This window comes from Oenanthe melanoleuca, chromosome 7 (assembly GCF_029582105.1).
Source record: "Oenanthe melanoleuca isolate GR-GAL-2019-014 chromosome 7, OMel1.0, whole genome shotgun sequence".
Taxonomy (NCBI): domain Eukaryota; kingdom Metazoa; phylum Chordata; class Aves; order Passeriformes; family Muscicapidae; genus Oenanthe; species Oenanthe melanoleuca.
Genome location: NC_079341.1, coordinates 12,630,646 through 12,647,507, shown reverse-complemented (window position 1 = coordinate 12,647,507; position 16,862 = coordinate 12,630,646). Strand labels below are relative to the sequence as shown.

Below are 16,862 nucleotides of genomic sequence, written 5' to 3'. Positions count from 1 at the left end.
AGTTTAAGAAGCAGCTGCATTCTTCAGATTACATTAAAAATTATCTCTCTTGTTTTACAATTCCCCCTTTTCCAGCCAGGAAATTTGTTTCATGTTGTAGATAAGGCAGAGTGTATTGATAGCACCCTGCTGCTCGTTCTCTCACTATGGGTTTTATAGACCCCAGTCTGGAAATACATCTCCTTTAGTTTGGAGCATAAAACTGTGCTTGGATCCTGAGCCCCCCAGCAGAAAGAACACGGTTCTTTTCCAGCCAGACAGAACATTTTATGCATTTCTTGTTCAGCCACTAAAATAGAAAGATTCCAGGGAGTGAATTAAGTCATTTTGTTACATAGGTTGGTTATACCCGTCACCAGAATCTCTGTTGAAGTAAGCTCTCTGTTTGAAACCCAGCACATGGTTTTCTTTAGCTGGTGGAGGTTAACAAGCTAGATTTCAAATAGAGCAGTTCTTTACTGTATCAGGATTTTTATATCAAGAACAATAACTGGGGAAAAAAAAATCATTAAAATAATTGTGCATTTAATTTACAATACAAATCCATTTGAATCTACTAGATCTGTTTAGTCTGGTTTTAAATTATTCAATTAAATGAGTAAGTGTTGTGAGTCATTTGAGCTCTTTGTAGACACTCTTGCTGCATTTCACATGTTTGCATTTCAGTGGCCCATAGCCATCCTCTCTGCTTCTTTTTCATTCTGTGCAGATGGTGGCTCTGATAAGAGCTCTCACTGTGGTCAAGAAGCTCAAAATGTGGAATCTGCCCCTCCAGGGAGCCCTGAAATAGAAGATGCAGAAATCAAACAGAAAAAAGACAAAAAAAGTAGGGAGAAAGAAAAGAAAAAGGGCAAATCTAAAATCAAAGAGAAGAAAAAGAAGGAAGAAAATGAAGATCCAGAAAAGAAAAAGAAGAAAGGCTTTGGTGTCATGTTGAGGTATGGCATTTTACGAAGCTAAACAGCCACCCATTCTCGTTATAAGATAGGAAACAACCGATGCTCTCACAAAGTAGTGGAAAAATTATTTCACTTGGACTCAAATAATGTTTATGTTATTGAAAAAGAAAGCAGTTTATACTTTTACACCAAACTTGTAACTGCGGCAGAAGACATTTGGCAGACAAAATGTCTTTTTGTGCCTTTGAAATGCATTCCCATATGTCAGAAAAGATTTAAGGTTTTAGGCTTAAAGCAAGCATGTATCAGTGGGGAAGGATTTGTGGGGAGTATTTCTGAGTAACACAAATCCTGCTCCCACACTCAGACCTTTGCCTTCTCTTTCCATGCTTATCTGCTTCCTTCACAAGCTGCGGGGAGAGCAGAATTCCTTGTGTTACTGCAAAAGATTTACTAACATTTGCAGTTGCTGAAAGTCACTGCCTATGATAAAATCTTTGCTTCATCGCTTCAACCATTGCCTACAGTGAGCAAAAGTTCACTGCCCTCCCTGCCCAGCTTGCAAGTGATTGGATTTCTGCTGTGGCTGTTTGTTCTGTGGCTATGTATACTCTAGAGTCATCAGAGTTCTTCAGGCTGTTTCCTTGCTCTTCTCTAACCTTTGGTGCTGTAGGCACTGGTTGCTAACACCTTCCCTTTGGTACCTGTTGACTCTGTAGAGGATTTAAGTGTTTCAGTTTAAGCAGCTCTTTGTGTTCGATATAGGGAATGTGATGAAATTTTTGGTCACATGGAGGAGATTAAAGTGAAGGACCATGTGGTTACTTAGGGCACTGAACACTTAACATTGGCTTTAGGAGGCTCTTGGTGTTTCTTGTCATGCTATACTGTAGACAAGACACATATATACAGAAATCACAATCATTGCTTAGGCAAGGATACGTTTAACTAGTAATACAAGAAATTCAGCTGCAAGATCATCCACCGGTCATGGTCTTCATTAGGACATATAATGTATGAACTTGCCTAACAACTTTCTGTCACTATTTTCTCTAGAGTAAAGTTACTTGTGTGATATTAACATGGAAGGTTTTAGCTGACTTTCTTCCGTGCACCAGCAATTGTCCTATTTGCAGTGTTTTCCTCTTTCAGAATATATTCCACATAATGGTAGTACACAAGGTTTATACATCTGATCTTTCCATAGCTTGTCTTTGGTTTAGATTAATAGTCTTCCCAGTTGACAGTCTTGTTAATATTTATCTGTTTGGCAGCATAGAATGGGAATTTCTATCCCCCACCACTGAAAATATCTACAAAACAACAAAGATGGAAGCAACATGTTATAAGAAACAGAGAAGGAGAAGTATGTAAGAACTAACAGTTCAGCTGGGAGGTTTTTAGAGGTTCTGTGTCCTTTTTGGTATTTTTTTCCAGAAGTTATAAAACTTGAAAAGAAATTCCTTCCTGAAAAGATGAGAGTATTAGGGAATCCTTGCCAGGACAGAAGTAAAATAAGGGTACAGAGCTGTAAAGCAGAGCTTGAACAAGAGCAACTGGTGTGAGTTTGCAAAAGAATTGGGGACCATATGTCCTGGGCAAGATGAACAAATCCAGGCTGGTATTTTTTCAGACAGAAACTGGTACATGTGACATGAAAAACAAAACCAATTGATCTGAACATTTTTAAAAGAAATAATATGGAAAGAATAGTAGAATTTAGAGCAGCCCAAATACCAACTAGATATTAGATTCAAGAGGTATTTTTTTCAAACTAGAATCTTGTACTGATGTGAAGGGTGAGGAGAGTCAGGAGGGATGGGGGAGGAGGTTTGAGTGATAAGTATTCTAGCAACACGGATGGAAAGAAACATCCAGATTTTTTGGTGACGTTGTGGGAATGAAACTGGCATGTTTTATTGGTAGAACATCTGTGAAAGGAAAGAGAGAAGTTTAAGATGACAAAAGTTGTGAGCTTCTGCAGCAGGCAAGGTGACTACTAATTCTTGGTATCTTAAGAGAAAGAAGTAGAGAGAAGTATTTAGAAACTGAGATGAGCCCAGGTTTTGACATGATGAATTTAAATCGGAAAGGGAACCTGCCACATGAGGGGCATTAGAAATGTAAGCACAGTAGTGGAGCAGAAAGGTTGGTGGGGATGGAAATGTGCGTTTTGTGGGTGCAGTAGTGGTTATCCTGTGATTCCCCATGTGTGAGACCACCAAAAGGAGGAACAGAGCCCTTGTTAGACTGACAGGACAGATAAAGCTGAGGGAAAAAAGTTATGAAAGCAAGTGGCAGGGGTGAGAAGAGGAAATACATTCCTGGAACCAGGTAATGTCATGAATTTTTTCAACTAGTCTGGTGACTGCAGCCATGTGACAAATCCTACCGGGAGCTGGAACCCCCGCTCTGGTGTGCTCATACTGTTTGTGGTTCATGGGCAGCTTTGTTCAGAGCTATTTCAGCTGTGCCTGAATGGTTCTGCTGTGCTGTGGGATGCATCCAAACAGAAAAACAGACTTGCTGAACCCATGTCAAAATTGGCTTGAGAAAAGTAGGAATTGAGCATCTGTGGTGAAAACTCCAGGACCAGAAGGACAATGATAAAGAGAAATCTTGCCAGAAAGCTCAGTGCTAATTAAGACACATGCATTTTCTGGTGAATGACATGGGGTCAGGTGTAAAGGAAAAAAGAAAGTAGAATTTGAGGCTAAAACAGCTGCTTGAAATGTCCTACTTGTCTACAGTGGGATTTTTGTGCTATGCTTGCTGGGTCACACATACAGCTGTAGGAAGTTTCACCTTGATAATGGCCATGTGAATTGGCTGGCTTCTGCCTTATAGTCAATAACAAAGCATTTCAAGATATTAAAACCAAATCCAAGTATTCAGCTGTAGTAGAAGAATTGTTGAGCTTTAGTCTTTTGCATCTGAGATTTTTGAACATATTGGAATTGCTATTGCATTGGTTTTTTGCCTTTTTTTTTTTTAATTTAACAACAGAAAATAGCAAAGCTGTTAGCAGTTGCTAACAGATTTCACTTAGTGCCTCATCTGTTGCTCAGCTGCTATTTACTTGTAGTTCCTGGTCTTTTTTTACACATACAAAAAGAAGAATGATTGCTTTCCTGCTAAGCTTTTCCTTGATTGAAGCTTTATTTAGGTGACTGTGATTCAGGGAGACCATCAAGAAATCATGCTTTTATTTTTGTAATCATTGTTTTTTTTAAAAGACCTGGTTTTTTACTCAGTATTAACTGAAACTCTTGGCTGCAGCATATTAATGACTGTGGCGTTTGGGCAAAGCAGGTTAATGTACTGGAGGTTTGAAATGCAGATGACACTGGTTAAAGTCTCTATAATCCAAAGTACTATTTCACTGTGGTGCTGACTGCACAGTGTTTGAACCTTGGTTGGTTCTGATGCATGTATTGCCTGCCTTAGTTCTGAAAGTGTATATCCAAAGAACAGCAGAAGTTGAGTCTTAACTGGTTTTGTGTAACATTGCCTAAGGAACATTATATTTTACTTTTTGATGTTTTCTGGCACATCATGCTGTCATTGTTCAGGAATAACCAACAGACAGAACAGTAAATTGAGAGTGTGTATCAAGAAAACAAGTACCTTAAATACTTGCATTACTGGAGCTGTGAGTAAATGTATTCTTCAGTCTCAGGGAAAGGCTGGTGTCTAGCATCTACACTGAATCTTTCTCAGAACAGAAATAATACTGAATTCTGTGCAGATCCATAAGAGCAGCAAGACTGCACAATGCCACATTTGATTCTTGGCTCGTCCCTTTTCTCACATTGAGCTGATTCTTTCCCAGCACTGTGAGTCTTAGAAGACTGCTGGACATCAAATGAGCTTCCCTGTACTTCTTTTTGAAGGTGCTCAGTATTTTCAGGAGAAACACTGTAGTGAAACAGCAGATTCATGCCTTTGAAAAAAGGTAGTGTGTAGTGTCATTGTTCAGAAGTGTCAAAAGCTTTGTGAGGAGGGCTCTGTGGGCTCTTTGGAAGGGTTAATTAACCCATGGGTGCAAGGTGTTAGAAATCTCTGATGCTGAACATTAATGCAAAATGTATTGCTACTTAGGACCAAGGATACAAAGCTGATCTAACCAGGAGATTAATAAAATAAATTTTTAAGTTATTCCTCAGTTTGCTAGGTGATGAACTCCAGATTTTAAATTTGTGGTCTGTAGCTATTGAATTGCCAAACTTTGAAAAACTATCAAAATATTCTTTTCTAGCACAGATAGGCTCTGTGTTTCTAAATTAAGTTGGCAGAAGGCTGAACCTTTAAATCACCAGGGAAATGTGACCTCTGCCGTGCAGTGCAGCTCTCTACCCTAATCCCATAGCAGTTGTTACAGTGCTGGAGTATAATAAACATAAGTCTATGGCTCTCTCTACCTTTGCCAGATAGTGATTGTAAAAATTCTGGGCAGCCCTTTCAGTTTTATGGATATGAAGGTAAGATAGCTAATGGACTGCAGCCACACCAATGGCATTTTAATAGATCGCTCCCCCAGGCAGAGACCAGGAGGCTGAAGTCATAATTTTTTGTGTGGCATAAAAATCTAAGAGCAAGTATGTAATTGGTGACTCAGAGTAAAGAGCTGTGCTGAGCTGGAGTGCAGTGGAGAGCACTCTCTCATTCAGTCTCACTTCTAGGCTGGACTTTGGAAGGAAAAACAGCCAATCTTCTTCATATAAAGCAGTGCTTGTCAACTTGACTGTTTCACTAGAAAATATTTTAAAAATTAGTACAGGTGAGAAAATGTCTATCCCCCAGCAGTATTGCACTTCAACCATGACTTGCATATTTGTGCACATATACGTATAGCTGCAAGCCCAGGAAGCAGGAATATATATGTGTGTATTAGTTAGATTTGCTTTTTGCTCTTCAGAAAGAGTGCAATTTCCCACATAATAGTTCATCTTAAATTATTTACCTTCCATTTCACAATATGAGCCATGAATATTTTATTTTTTGTCCCTTTAATTTGCCAATTTTCCTTTGAGCTAAGTGCCTTAGTGATTTTAATTTTTCATTCTAGTTGGAAGACAGAAATGACCCTTTTTTCATTACTACTATTATAGGCCTTGTGCTCAGAATGATACTTTTTACAACCAGCACTGTTGAGCCTGTAATGGTATTGCAGAGTAGATAGCATAATATACAGATATTGACTTCCATTAAGTATGGCACTATGATAACTTATGGAGAGGGGTTTTTTTCTTACTCTGTTTCCCTTAGAAGTTGAGTGTTGTAGAAGAAAAGGTAGCAATATAGAAGGAGCAAATAATAAAGATATGACTTGTTGGAGAGAGGTGGTGTATAACTTTTTAATATATTTCCCTGTGTATGATGCTGGAAATCAATATGGACCTTGATAGATTAAAAAGACCACAACTAGATTAAATAATGTTTTAATTAGGCTGAAGTTATTTTAGATTTTTTTGTCCTCAGTTGCAAAATTATCTGAGATGGATCGTGTGTAATTGAAAGACAGCATCAGTTAATGAGGCAGATGAGTTATTTAGAGGCCTTTTGCATAATAAAATTCCCACTTTTCATTTAGGGAAGCTGGTAAATAAAACTCCACCTTCCTTTAAAGAACATGAGAACATGAGAGAGGATATATCTAGTCAATTTAATCTACCTCAAATGTGTCAAGTATTTTAAACTAAAAAACCAAATGAACATTTTATTTTACATGTATGACTTCCTTTTCCTCCACCATATTAATTCCTCCTTAGCTGCATTCACAGTCAGACTAAAGCAGAGAAAATAAGGGGGTTTTGTACTAAAAATGATCATGCAGACTGCCTACTAAAGGCTGATTTGTTTAATTAAGCATCTGTTCTCCCTTTAATATGCATGCATAAATCTCATTAACGGTAGATGCATGCAAGTGCAGTGAAGAATAGACCCCTCACTCTCATTACTGAACTTGGATAACAAGATTTATATTTACTTAACAGATCAGAGGAGAAAGTTCCCTCTGACTATTTAAAAGGACTCAAAATTACAAACTGTTTGCAAGGAGCATGCTTTTTGTGAAAAACTTGCATGTTCACTTCAAGTTGAAATATCATTATTCAAGTCATTACTAAGCAAAAAAAAAAAAAGCAGCGTGCTTTGTCTGTGAGGATTAATTTTAAATTCTACTTTAATGGTACTTGTCTATTTAATATTGACCTCTGTGCATGCCACAACTGCTAAAAGTAAATCCAGGTACTTTCTGAAGTAGCATATTTCTTCTACACGTCTGTCTCTAGTCTCCCAAGACTCTGCAAGAAGAGTCCTAGAAAGCAAAGTATATTCTTGGGGAATACTGAACACTGCATCACTTTGTTCATCCAACTAGAGTTGGCTGTTACTTGCTCTAAAATCCTCTTAAAATCGAGCTGAGGATAAAGTTTGAATTCTGTGTTTTCTATATAAGTTGTGGTGCATTGGGTATTTCTGTAGATAGTACAGGTTAAAAGTCCTAGAGGGTTAAGTCATGCCCACAAAAATTTGAATTAAGCTTCCTGTGCTGCATTTTAACCAAAAAATGCAAGTTTTGCTCAGGAATGCAGTGCAGAGTATAAATTCTACCTTGATAACAAAAGAAACAACAGGTTTTTGCTGATTTTCTGAATCAGTAGTTTTTGTAACATGACTGTGGTAAATGGAGGGGTTAGGAGGAGAGACAACAATTAACAGAGAAATGATACAGAAGGGGACTCCTGACAGATTCCTTAGCTACAGAGTGCTGCTGGGTGCTGGTTTAATAGGTACTGCCGTTAACAGCCATCTGTAGAGAAAATTAAATATACTCATCTCACTGAATTATGATTTATGGCACACAACGCAGTCAAACCAAAGTAATATTTATATTATAGTGCAGAGTCATTGATTAAATGCACATGGCATCTCAAATCCAGTTGACATTTTAAGTCGAAATGATTGCAGACATGTGGTCATTTATTTAACTATTACTTTAAAAAATGTGTCTCTACTTGTTATTAATAGAAGAAAGTCAGACCTGACCAATATTTCAATAGGCTGACCTTTTGTTTTGCTGACATATAAAAGGAACAAAGCTCCTTTTGGGGTAGTCACAATTTCAGGGCATATGAAGTATGCAAGCTTCAGAAAAACCTGACCCCTTGAACCACTCTGTCTCTTCCTTCTCTTTTTTTTTTTTTTTTTTCCCCACACGGGATTTTTGAAAGAAAATGAAGAAGAGATGGTTTAGGAGATAGGGAAAGTTTTAGGTTTGAGGTTAGAGAGGAAAAGTTTTGAGAGATACTGTGAGAGAAGCTTTTTTTCAAATGCCTGGTCTACTACTGATTTCTTGGGAATCACTGGCTAACTCCACTGCTCTGAGCCCTAGTTTTTACACTGGGCTTGTAAAAAATGAAAACATTTCTCTGCTTTATATTATCATTGTTCAGCTAAATCTGTTTAAAATTAAATACATTTAAAACCAGTCTGGTTACTCCCGTTACAGTGTAGCAGGCGAATAGTTTTATTCTTAAGAAAATGAAAAAGTAGTAAGCTTTCATATGGCTTTCTCAAACTAATTTTCCTCTCCATACCCATTCTAGCTGCTGCTACTGCATGTGGTGGCAAGGTGGGGTTTTCTTCTCTCTGCACTACCTCCTAGCTACAGAGGCTCTCAACTTCCAAAGTGCTTTTTGGAATATAATGGCTCAGAATTAAAGCTGGCTTTCTATCTTTTACCCTGATTTTATTTTGCCTTGCTAGGCAAAAAAAAAAAAAAAAAAAAAAAAAAAAATTGTCATTTCAAATTTACCATGGGCAAACTATTTTTTTTCTGCAGATTTAGTCCTCTTGTTGGCCATACTCTGCCATCATGAAGACTGGCAGCATCCTTCCCCTTTGACAAAATCCCTATATGGGATGTCATCTTTTCATGAACCTTAAATCCATTCAGTGGGGCAGCGTCTAAAATTTGCTGTCTTACTACACAGCGCACAGTGGTACACACACAGAAATTTCTTCCCTTTCTGCTTGGGCTCCTGTTGCTTCCAGGTTGAGTCTCTTTTGTTGCTGACTCTGCTGGGTCCTGGTTCTGAGTGCTCCCACCTACCCATGCCACCTCCAGCCGGTCCCTTCCCACTCCAGTCTTTGTTACCTGGCCGGTGAGGTCACCTGCTGTGAGCAGCCACGGGCTCTCACAGCCAGCCTGTCTCAGCAGAGCTTTGCCTTCTGCTGTAATGTTTGTAGTGAGTCTGGGCAGAAAGTATTTTACACAGCTTTCAACTTCCCTGCTGCAAACTGTCCACCATGTGCATGAGCACTAGCATGGCTAAATGAATGGAAGAAAGGCTTTATATCCTTTCTACACCAGCTCCTGCTTTCCATCTCTGTCCAACAGCAGCGAGAAAAGCTCTTTACAGCTTCCTGCTCTGTGTGACATTTGGCTGTGTCCCATTCACCTCCACCTCTCCTGGTTTGTTTGGATACAAATGCAGAGGTGCAGGATTGATCCTTACCCAGCAGTTCAGCTCATTCAGCTGTTAACCTAGCAGGTAACTGGTGTTCCTGTCAGCTCCAGCCCTTCATCCTGAACAATGCTTGTTTGTCAGGTTTCTGCTTTTGTTATTTTCTCCTCCTCTCTCTACCCCATTCTGCAGCCTGGCATCTCTCTTGTCCTGGTTGTCACCCAGCTTATGCAGAGCCTTGAGTAATAAGCCCAGCAGAGTTCCTTAGTCTGGGCTCTGCCCTCGGTGTGAGTTGCTTCTACTCTGCACCTTGTCATGAGCAGCAACTGCTCTGATTTCTCAGTGGTCACAATGCTGTTTGGCATTTACCATACAAGTTAATTATGCTATCAAATGCTCCTTTCACAAAAATACTTGCATTCAAAGAATCTTCCCCTGCTTGCTCCCTTTATTTGCTGAAAATGACATCTTCAGGATCTTGGCTTGCCTGTGGTGTATGTGAAAGAATTTGATCTTGCTCTTTAAGAGGTCTTGGAATAATTCTTAGAAGTGAAAATAAAGACGTCTTCTTTTTCCCTTTCTGTTCTTGCAGCTTCCCACTTTTTCTCTATTTTATTGTTGTGGAGAAGAGTAAAGAATGAATAAAAAGTGACCGGGGTAAATATAAAATGTTAGCCAAATGCTGACATAAAAAAAACCTGTCCCCTCTGTGTGTTAAAAATTCTGTCTGTGTGTATATTTAGTACAAGATACATGAGCCACTAAGTACCAGCTCTTTAGCATTTAACTCCAGTATAGGGTTTGAAGTAATGAACTGTGTGCCTGTGCCATTCATTGTCCCTTATTTGAAAGCAGTGAATACCTGGCCCCACACTAACCCCAGATTATCATCAGATTGGTTGGTAGTAATGTGTAAATACAATTGTAAAGCTATCTTCTGGTGACAGAAGGCCACTATAGTTGTTTGCTATTTTCCTTCTAGCCAAAGAAACCTAGTGAGTAATGAGTCAGGCACTGTTCATTCTACCTCTGTCATCTTTGTGTTTAGCTTTTTATCCTCTACTGTGGAAATCTGTATTACAGTAGCTCAGTATACCAGACATCCTAATGTTCTGGTTTTAATTAAAATTAGATTGAGGAAATAAACAATTCAAAGAAGTTAGCTTTCCTTTTTATGTCCACCCCCACCCCCTGCAAATAGGCTTTCCATATCCTCTTCTGTGTTTGGAAGTTTGTTTTCACTCACATGTGCTTGGATTGCTCAGCCTCCCGAACAGCTTCCATAACAGACAGCAAGGAAGGACACTCGAGGAATCTCACTTTTATTCATTGAGTCTTCTTAGCAATACATGTTCTTAAATTATTGAATTTTTTTGTCTGTTTGATTTGATACAGGCTGCAATGTAAAATACAAGTTTTTAAATAAATCTTTATCATAATGAAGGCATCACAAAACCAAACTTCACTGCTTCCGAGAGAAAATTTCCACAATATAGCTGCAGATTAATTTTAGTGACTGTATGTGTGTATAGATACACCAGAGAGTTAGTTACCAAAAAAGAAATTTGCAAGTATTTCTTTCCTTTAAAACAGCAGATTATTGTGGTTGTAAGTGTTGCAATAGGTTTATGTACCTCTTCATCTCTGAAGACCTCTGCCTCATCTCTTTTTTAATTAATTCCTATTGAGGCTATTTTAGCTTGGTTGTCATTTGTTGCTTCCCCAGCCATCAGTCATCTGCAGCAGTGCTGTTGGCAGAATCAGGCAGAGCTCCAGGAGCTCTGGGCTGAAATGCCTTGGGAAGATAGGAAGAGAAATTTCGAGGTATAGATTTGCTTTGAATCTTCTCTGCCTATAGCAGAGGTATCAGCTGCTCTGTTCCTACATGTCAGATGTTTGCTAATTTCAGGAGCTGCACAGTGCAAGTTGTATTTACATATGTGTAGTATGAATGCTGACACTGTAAGACCACTATGAGAACCTCTAAATCTGCAGTTTGTTGACTTGCCTGTGAAGTCTGGTGCACCCGGTGAATTGGGTAAACTGATTTGGCAATGTGAGCTTGCTAATTCTGAGTGGATAGCTGGCTTTAGTCCCTATGCTGAAATGAAGCAAATTTTGGGTTATTGCACCTCCTGCATGGAAAATACTATTAAAAATCTGTGTCTTAGAGATACTTGAATGTTTTACAAGGACTTACATGTTTCTGGCATGCTTAGCCACACTCATACAAAATATATGTTCTAGTAGTCTAATTGAAAGCACACCAAATTTTAGGCATTTTTGGTTTAAAATATGCTAACAAACTTATTCCAGTAACAGTATATTTAGTTCATCGTTAACATTTATTCTGGTTTAGATACCAGCTTCGTCTGTCTTGTGGGGATATTCAGATTGGAGAAAATGAGTTTAATCTTTTTTTGTTCTAGGCTGGAGTTTAAAGAAATTGAAATATGATGTTCCTGTCATAGTGGGAAGAAGGATCACTGCTAGCCCTAGATATCCTGTGGAAAAGTTGCATTATACTGTAAACTGCTGTCCATGCACTTGTACGAAATTGAAAGTGGAGCACAGACAAAATGATCTTTCACTAGAGAAGATTAAAAAGAAGAAAAAAAAAGCAACCAATTCCTCTAGAGTAGGGGGGAAAAAAGTGAGGATTCAGGTTCAGAATAAGTGAGTAGTTAAGATTTACCTGAGTGTTAAGGCCTCAATCCAGCAGAATAATGCAATAGACTACAGGTGTGTTATATGTGCTTCTGCTTCTTTTTTCTAGATCTTTATTAAAACAATGCGCTCACACCATAGTAACAGGCTACAGTGGAGAGCTAAAGTTAAGATACATGGGTGACTCTCTTGGGAATTGTATTTGTTGTCTCTAAAGATTGTGTGTGTGAGTATAATTCACCCATCACATGTAGAAACTCAAAATTTTCTACCTTTGCTATTTTAACCTGTTAGCTTATTCTTTTATTTTTTATGGAATTAATGTGTTAGCACATAATTCTTTGAAACTGTTGTATATTAGTTTCCAGAATATCGAGTAAAAGGCTGTGTCTCTTTTTTTGACAAACTATTTCTGTATCTATTATGAAGAATAGCAAAAGATTAGGAGAGGAGGTGATGAATTTATATGTTTGCATACTATAAATACTCTAGGGGAGGGGAGCAAGGACATGCTTAGGGACTACATAAGCTAAAAGGAGCTTCTTTCCAGTAGAATATTCTTGTCACATCACCACATCTGCCTCATCTTCTCAAGGTCACATAGGCACTCAAAGACTTTGAACCAGCCCACCCCTGGAAAAAAGCATGTTTGACAGAGTATTGTTATTAATGGCTTCATGGGACACGAAGACCATTTGTTGATCTTAGCTGTCAGTTTATTGTCTTTCTCAGTCTTTGTTTATTTTGTGTACGTCAGCCATTCACTGCGTACCTTGGGACCCAAATTGCCTATAACAGATCAAATTTGCTGGTCAAAGGTTAAGTCACTCTCATGAGGCTGTTTGCCTGTGATAGCACTGGTGTCTGTTGGTTTTGATACCATAGTTACTGCAGTAATATTGTAATGACTTTGCACAATCATTAAAGCTCAATAGAAAGTTCCAGCATTCCAGGTAGAAGACAATAAATTCCTTTGTTAATTTGGGCTCTCCTTACACAAGCAGATTTCTTTGGGAGGAATCTTATCTGTTGTATTTAGAAATGCAGGTCAGACAGAAACCAGAAGAATTATTTCTGTGGAGAAAACTTCTTGTTTACAGGGGCTAGCATTTTATGTTGTCCAGCCATGTTTAGACCAGCTCAATCCTTAAGTGTCCACATGAGTAAATGAAAAATTATATTGAACATCCACCATGCAGAGCAGCTACAGACCTTAACCAACCCTACAATATAAAGTTTGATATGGAAATATGTAATATAAATCAGAAGAAATGTCATATTTAGCATCAATCAGAGAAGGAGAAAAAATATAGAATTAAATTAGTTGCATAAAATGTTGTGCTAATTTATAGGCAAAAAGAGAAAGATTGTAAATTAAGCACTGAAGTATGAGGTTTTCACTCTATTTGTAAATATTGACTGAAAATGAGATTTAAAAAGCAATTAAAAATTACAAATTGTGATTGGTAGCTTTCTCAAGGACCCAGTTTCAAAGGCTGACCAAACAGAAGAGTGACACCGATATAAAACATCAGGGAGGAGGGGAAAAAAAGCCAGGCTGGAAAGCATCTTAAATTGATACAGTGTCTGTATACGGATAATTGAAGCCATGAGATTTAATTAAAATTGCCAAGTGGATGTTGCTATCAAGAATGAGGCAGTGAGACTTAAACAGAATTTCTCTGAATGCGAATGGGGAATTTTAGGAGCAAGATAAGAAAAAGAACAATTTTACTGTTGGCTATAGAAAAAGGTATTCACTGAAAAACAGCTCAAGCTGTGAGCATTTTCCAGGATCCCTGGGTACCAAATTTCAAGGGTAACCAAATGCTCTATAAAAGCATCTTGTGATCAATTGTATTGAATGGCACAGAGGAGTTGCACTGAATCAACACAGATTTGTTGATCCATTTGGCTGAGCAAAGAAAGATCGTTACAGACCTTTAATACAGCAGTTTCAGTTCCATATATGTCCATTTTGGAGCTTGGGCTCGTAATAATTGTGTTGGTCTCTTGAAAAAACAAAACTTTAATAAAGTCAATATACAGTAGCAGTTCTCAAACACAGAACAAAGAAAGAAGATCAAGTACAGCAGCACTCAGGCTTTATAACCTCATACTTTAGCAGGGATACCATCTGAGCATTTAAATGACAACACAAAAAGTCCAGGTGGTCAGACTGCAGTGAGATTTAGGGTAAAAATGTTTGCTGTTTAATGGCAAAAGCAGAAGGAGAAGGGATCAGCTGCAAATGTGATCAAACCTGATTGCAGAAAGTGCAGCAGAAATAACAAGTGAAGCAAAGCAGGGTGAAGAGAAGGAAGGGCTGGGGAGCCTAAATAAGCAACAATAATTTCAAGAGGAGAAAATCCTGGAGCCTGTCAGTCTTCTTGGAATAAATAACAACAGATGTTCCAAAGAGATATGGATTGGTCTGAAGCAACAGAAGTACAAACATGTAGTGGCTTAGTGGCAAAATTCCCCAGTCAAAGCTTGCTGAACTTCATGGAAATCTTGTACTGGATGAGACCCACAGAGTGTTCTTGGGTACAAACAGGGATGAGGTTGAAATGAGCCAGCATGAAATTGTGATTAATGCTTTTTTCCTTTGGGTTATAAGGGTGTAGGAGAATAACTCTAGTCCCAGTCCTGTGTGGACTTTGGTGTGATGAATATTTTTTCAGACTTGCTGGGGAAATCCTAGCTTGAGACACTGAGAACTTGTAAGGTCCACTACTTCTCTGTATAGTAAACCTTAAAGCAGTATATTGAAGTTCTCTGTGTCTTTCAATAACTCAATATCAGATTTCTTTTTCCTCAGAAACATTTTAACTGATAGTCCTGAAAACTGCAGACTAAACTTAGAGGCATTTCTGCTACTTATTTATTCTCACAGATATTCAGAGATGTCTGAGACCAAATTAATCTTGTAGCTGCATCTTTGCAATCCCATTGTTTCTTTTCTTGTTTCACAAGAATAATTACAGATGGAATTTAGCCTTTGCAATTCATAAGAAAATAACAAATGCAGGTTTTTTGGTTTTTTAGAAAAATACTATCTTTGCTGGAGTTTGAGGTTCAAATGAGAAAAAAAAATAGGAGAAACTAGTTTTATTTACTTAATATATGGCAGAATTCCCAGAAGCAGCAGATCTGTGAAAGTCCTATTTGTGTAGCACTCAGTGTTGGGTAGGACAGGAAGCGGGGTTTTTGTCCCTGGGAATTTTTAGATCTTCCTATACTACTTTGCCTGTGTTCAGACAGTTTCAAAACTCAAATATTCCTATTGGGTTAATTCTGAAAAAGAAAATGGTTGGGTCAGTTAAAATTCTGCATTTTTGTTCTCACTTTTTAATTTTAGACCCCTTTAATAAGGACTGAGATGGATATTAACGTGAAGAGCCACTTTGTTTAAAATCTCTTACTGTGTAAATACTGTGGAAACACAAGAAAACAATTTTAAAAAGCCATTTGTGACAATACTGAAGAATAAAGAGAAATTGCTTACCAAACAACCAGCCAGTAACCTCCACAGTCTGCTTGCTTAGTAAAGTGTGCCATCCTAGGAAAGAGAAATGTTTTTTTTTAGGGTAGTTTAGGAAAAGGCTCATAGAGTGATTATCATACCCAAGGTTTAACATCATAAAAAAGTGAGCATGATGGGAGTGAAAAGTGTAGCTTCTTTTGTATAGTCATTGCTGCAAATAATTTTAAAAATCTGGCCTGTGACATTTCTAAAGCATGGAGCAGAGGTAAAAAGAACTTTCTTGTGAAATCAACTCCCAATTCCAAAAATGTCTATAGTAGTAATAATAAGCTTCTGATAAGGCACTGACTTCTCCTCACTGGCTGTGAGGAGCAGATGGTGATGGCCAGGCAAGGCCCTGCTGCAGCCCATGAGGGTCTGGTAGGATTTACTGTGGCTTTCAGAGTGCTCTGAGGAAAGTAAGAAATCTGCTCAAAGTAAAACGGAGCATCATGGGCTAATACACATACTCATAGGAAGGCCACTCAGCAGATCCAGCTGAAAGGTTATAAGATGAAATGAGTATTACAGAATGATGGCAACTCTCCAGGAGTGAAGAGGGAATACTGAATGTAAAATTTGTGGCATATCATGGCCCTCCTTTATGCCTCTTATTTTGTTAAAAGTGAGGCTGACACTATGTCTTCCTTAAAGAGAAGAATGCTGATTTAAGGACTCCCTCAGTAGTGCTCTTCTCTCTGGATCCCCTGAGCCCCACCCTGTGTTCAGAGTGACAACAGTGCCCTGTTCTGCTGGGTAAGGGACAGCAAGAGAAGTGCATCCACCCTCCAGTAGCCTTTCCTAGTCACTGCAAAGAAATCTACCATGTCATGTGAATGAATGAAGGAAATACAGTTAGAGAGAAAAACATTCATTCCTTTCCTTTGAGCCCTGCAGCAGGAGCTTTCCAGGCTTCCCCTGCCTGTGCCAGCCAAAGATGTATTTTCTTCAAAAACTGCCCTACAGAAGTCCCAGTGCAGGATTTTCCTGTGTCGTAACTGGTTACAGTTTGTGTCCATATACAGATGCCCTTTGCAGCTTGTTTCCAAAATGAAAGTTGGCATTATGCTTGTTATTGTTCAGCTGTACATAAAGTGAAACAGACTTTCAAAAATCATTTACAGAAGATTTGCTGTGACTATTGACATTTTCTGACAACCTAATTTTTCTTGTAGACCTTCTGCTCTCCTCCCACCTCTCGCCACCTCCCAATTCCTACCCTGCAAACAGCAGAAATATATTTGGGAAAATGAAAAAGTTATGAATCAAACTTCGGAGGTATTTTTAATTGACCCTGGG

The 16,862-nt window shown here is 38.4% G+C and overlaps 1 protein-coding gene across 4 annotated transcripts in view; it reads left to right on the top strand.

Annotated features, from left to right (window-relative positions):
- PARD3B (par-3 family cell polarity regulator beta) overlaps positions 1-16,862 on the top strand; it is a 383,975-nt gene that overhangs the window by 249,236 nt on the left and 117,877 nt on the right. For all 4 annotated transcript variants that reach the window (XM_056496182.1, XM_056496185.1, XM_056496183.1 and 1 more), the window contains one exon: positions 710-938. In XM_056496182.1, the coding sequence (XP_056352157.1) occupies positions 710-938 (229 nt within the window). The remainder of the gene's footprint in view (positions 1-709; positions 939-16,862) is intronic.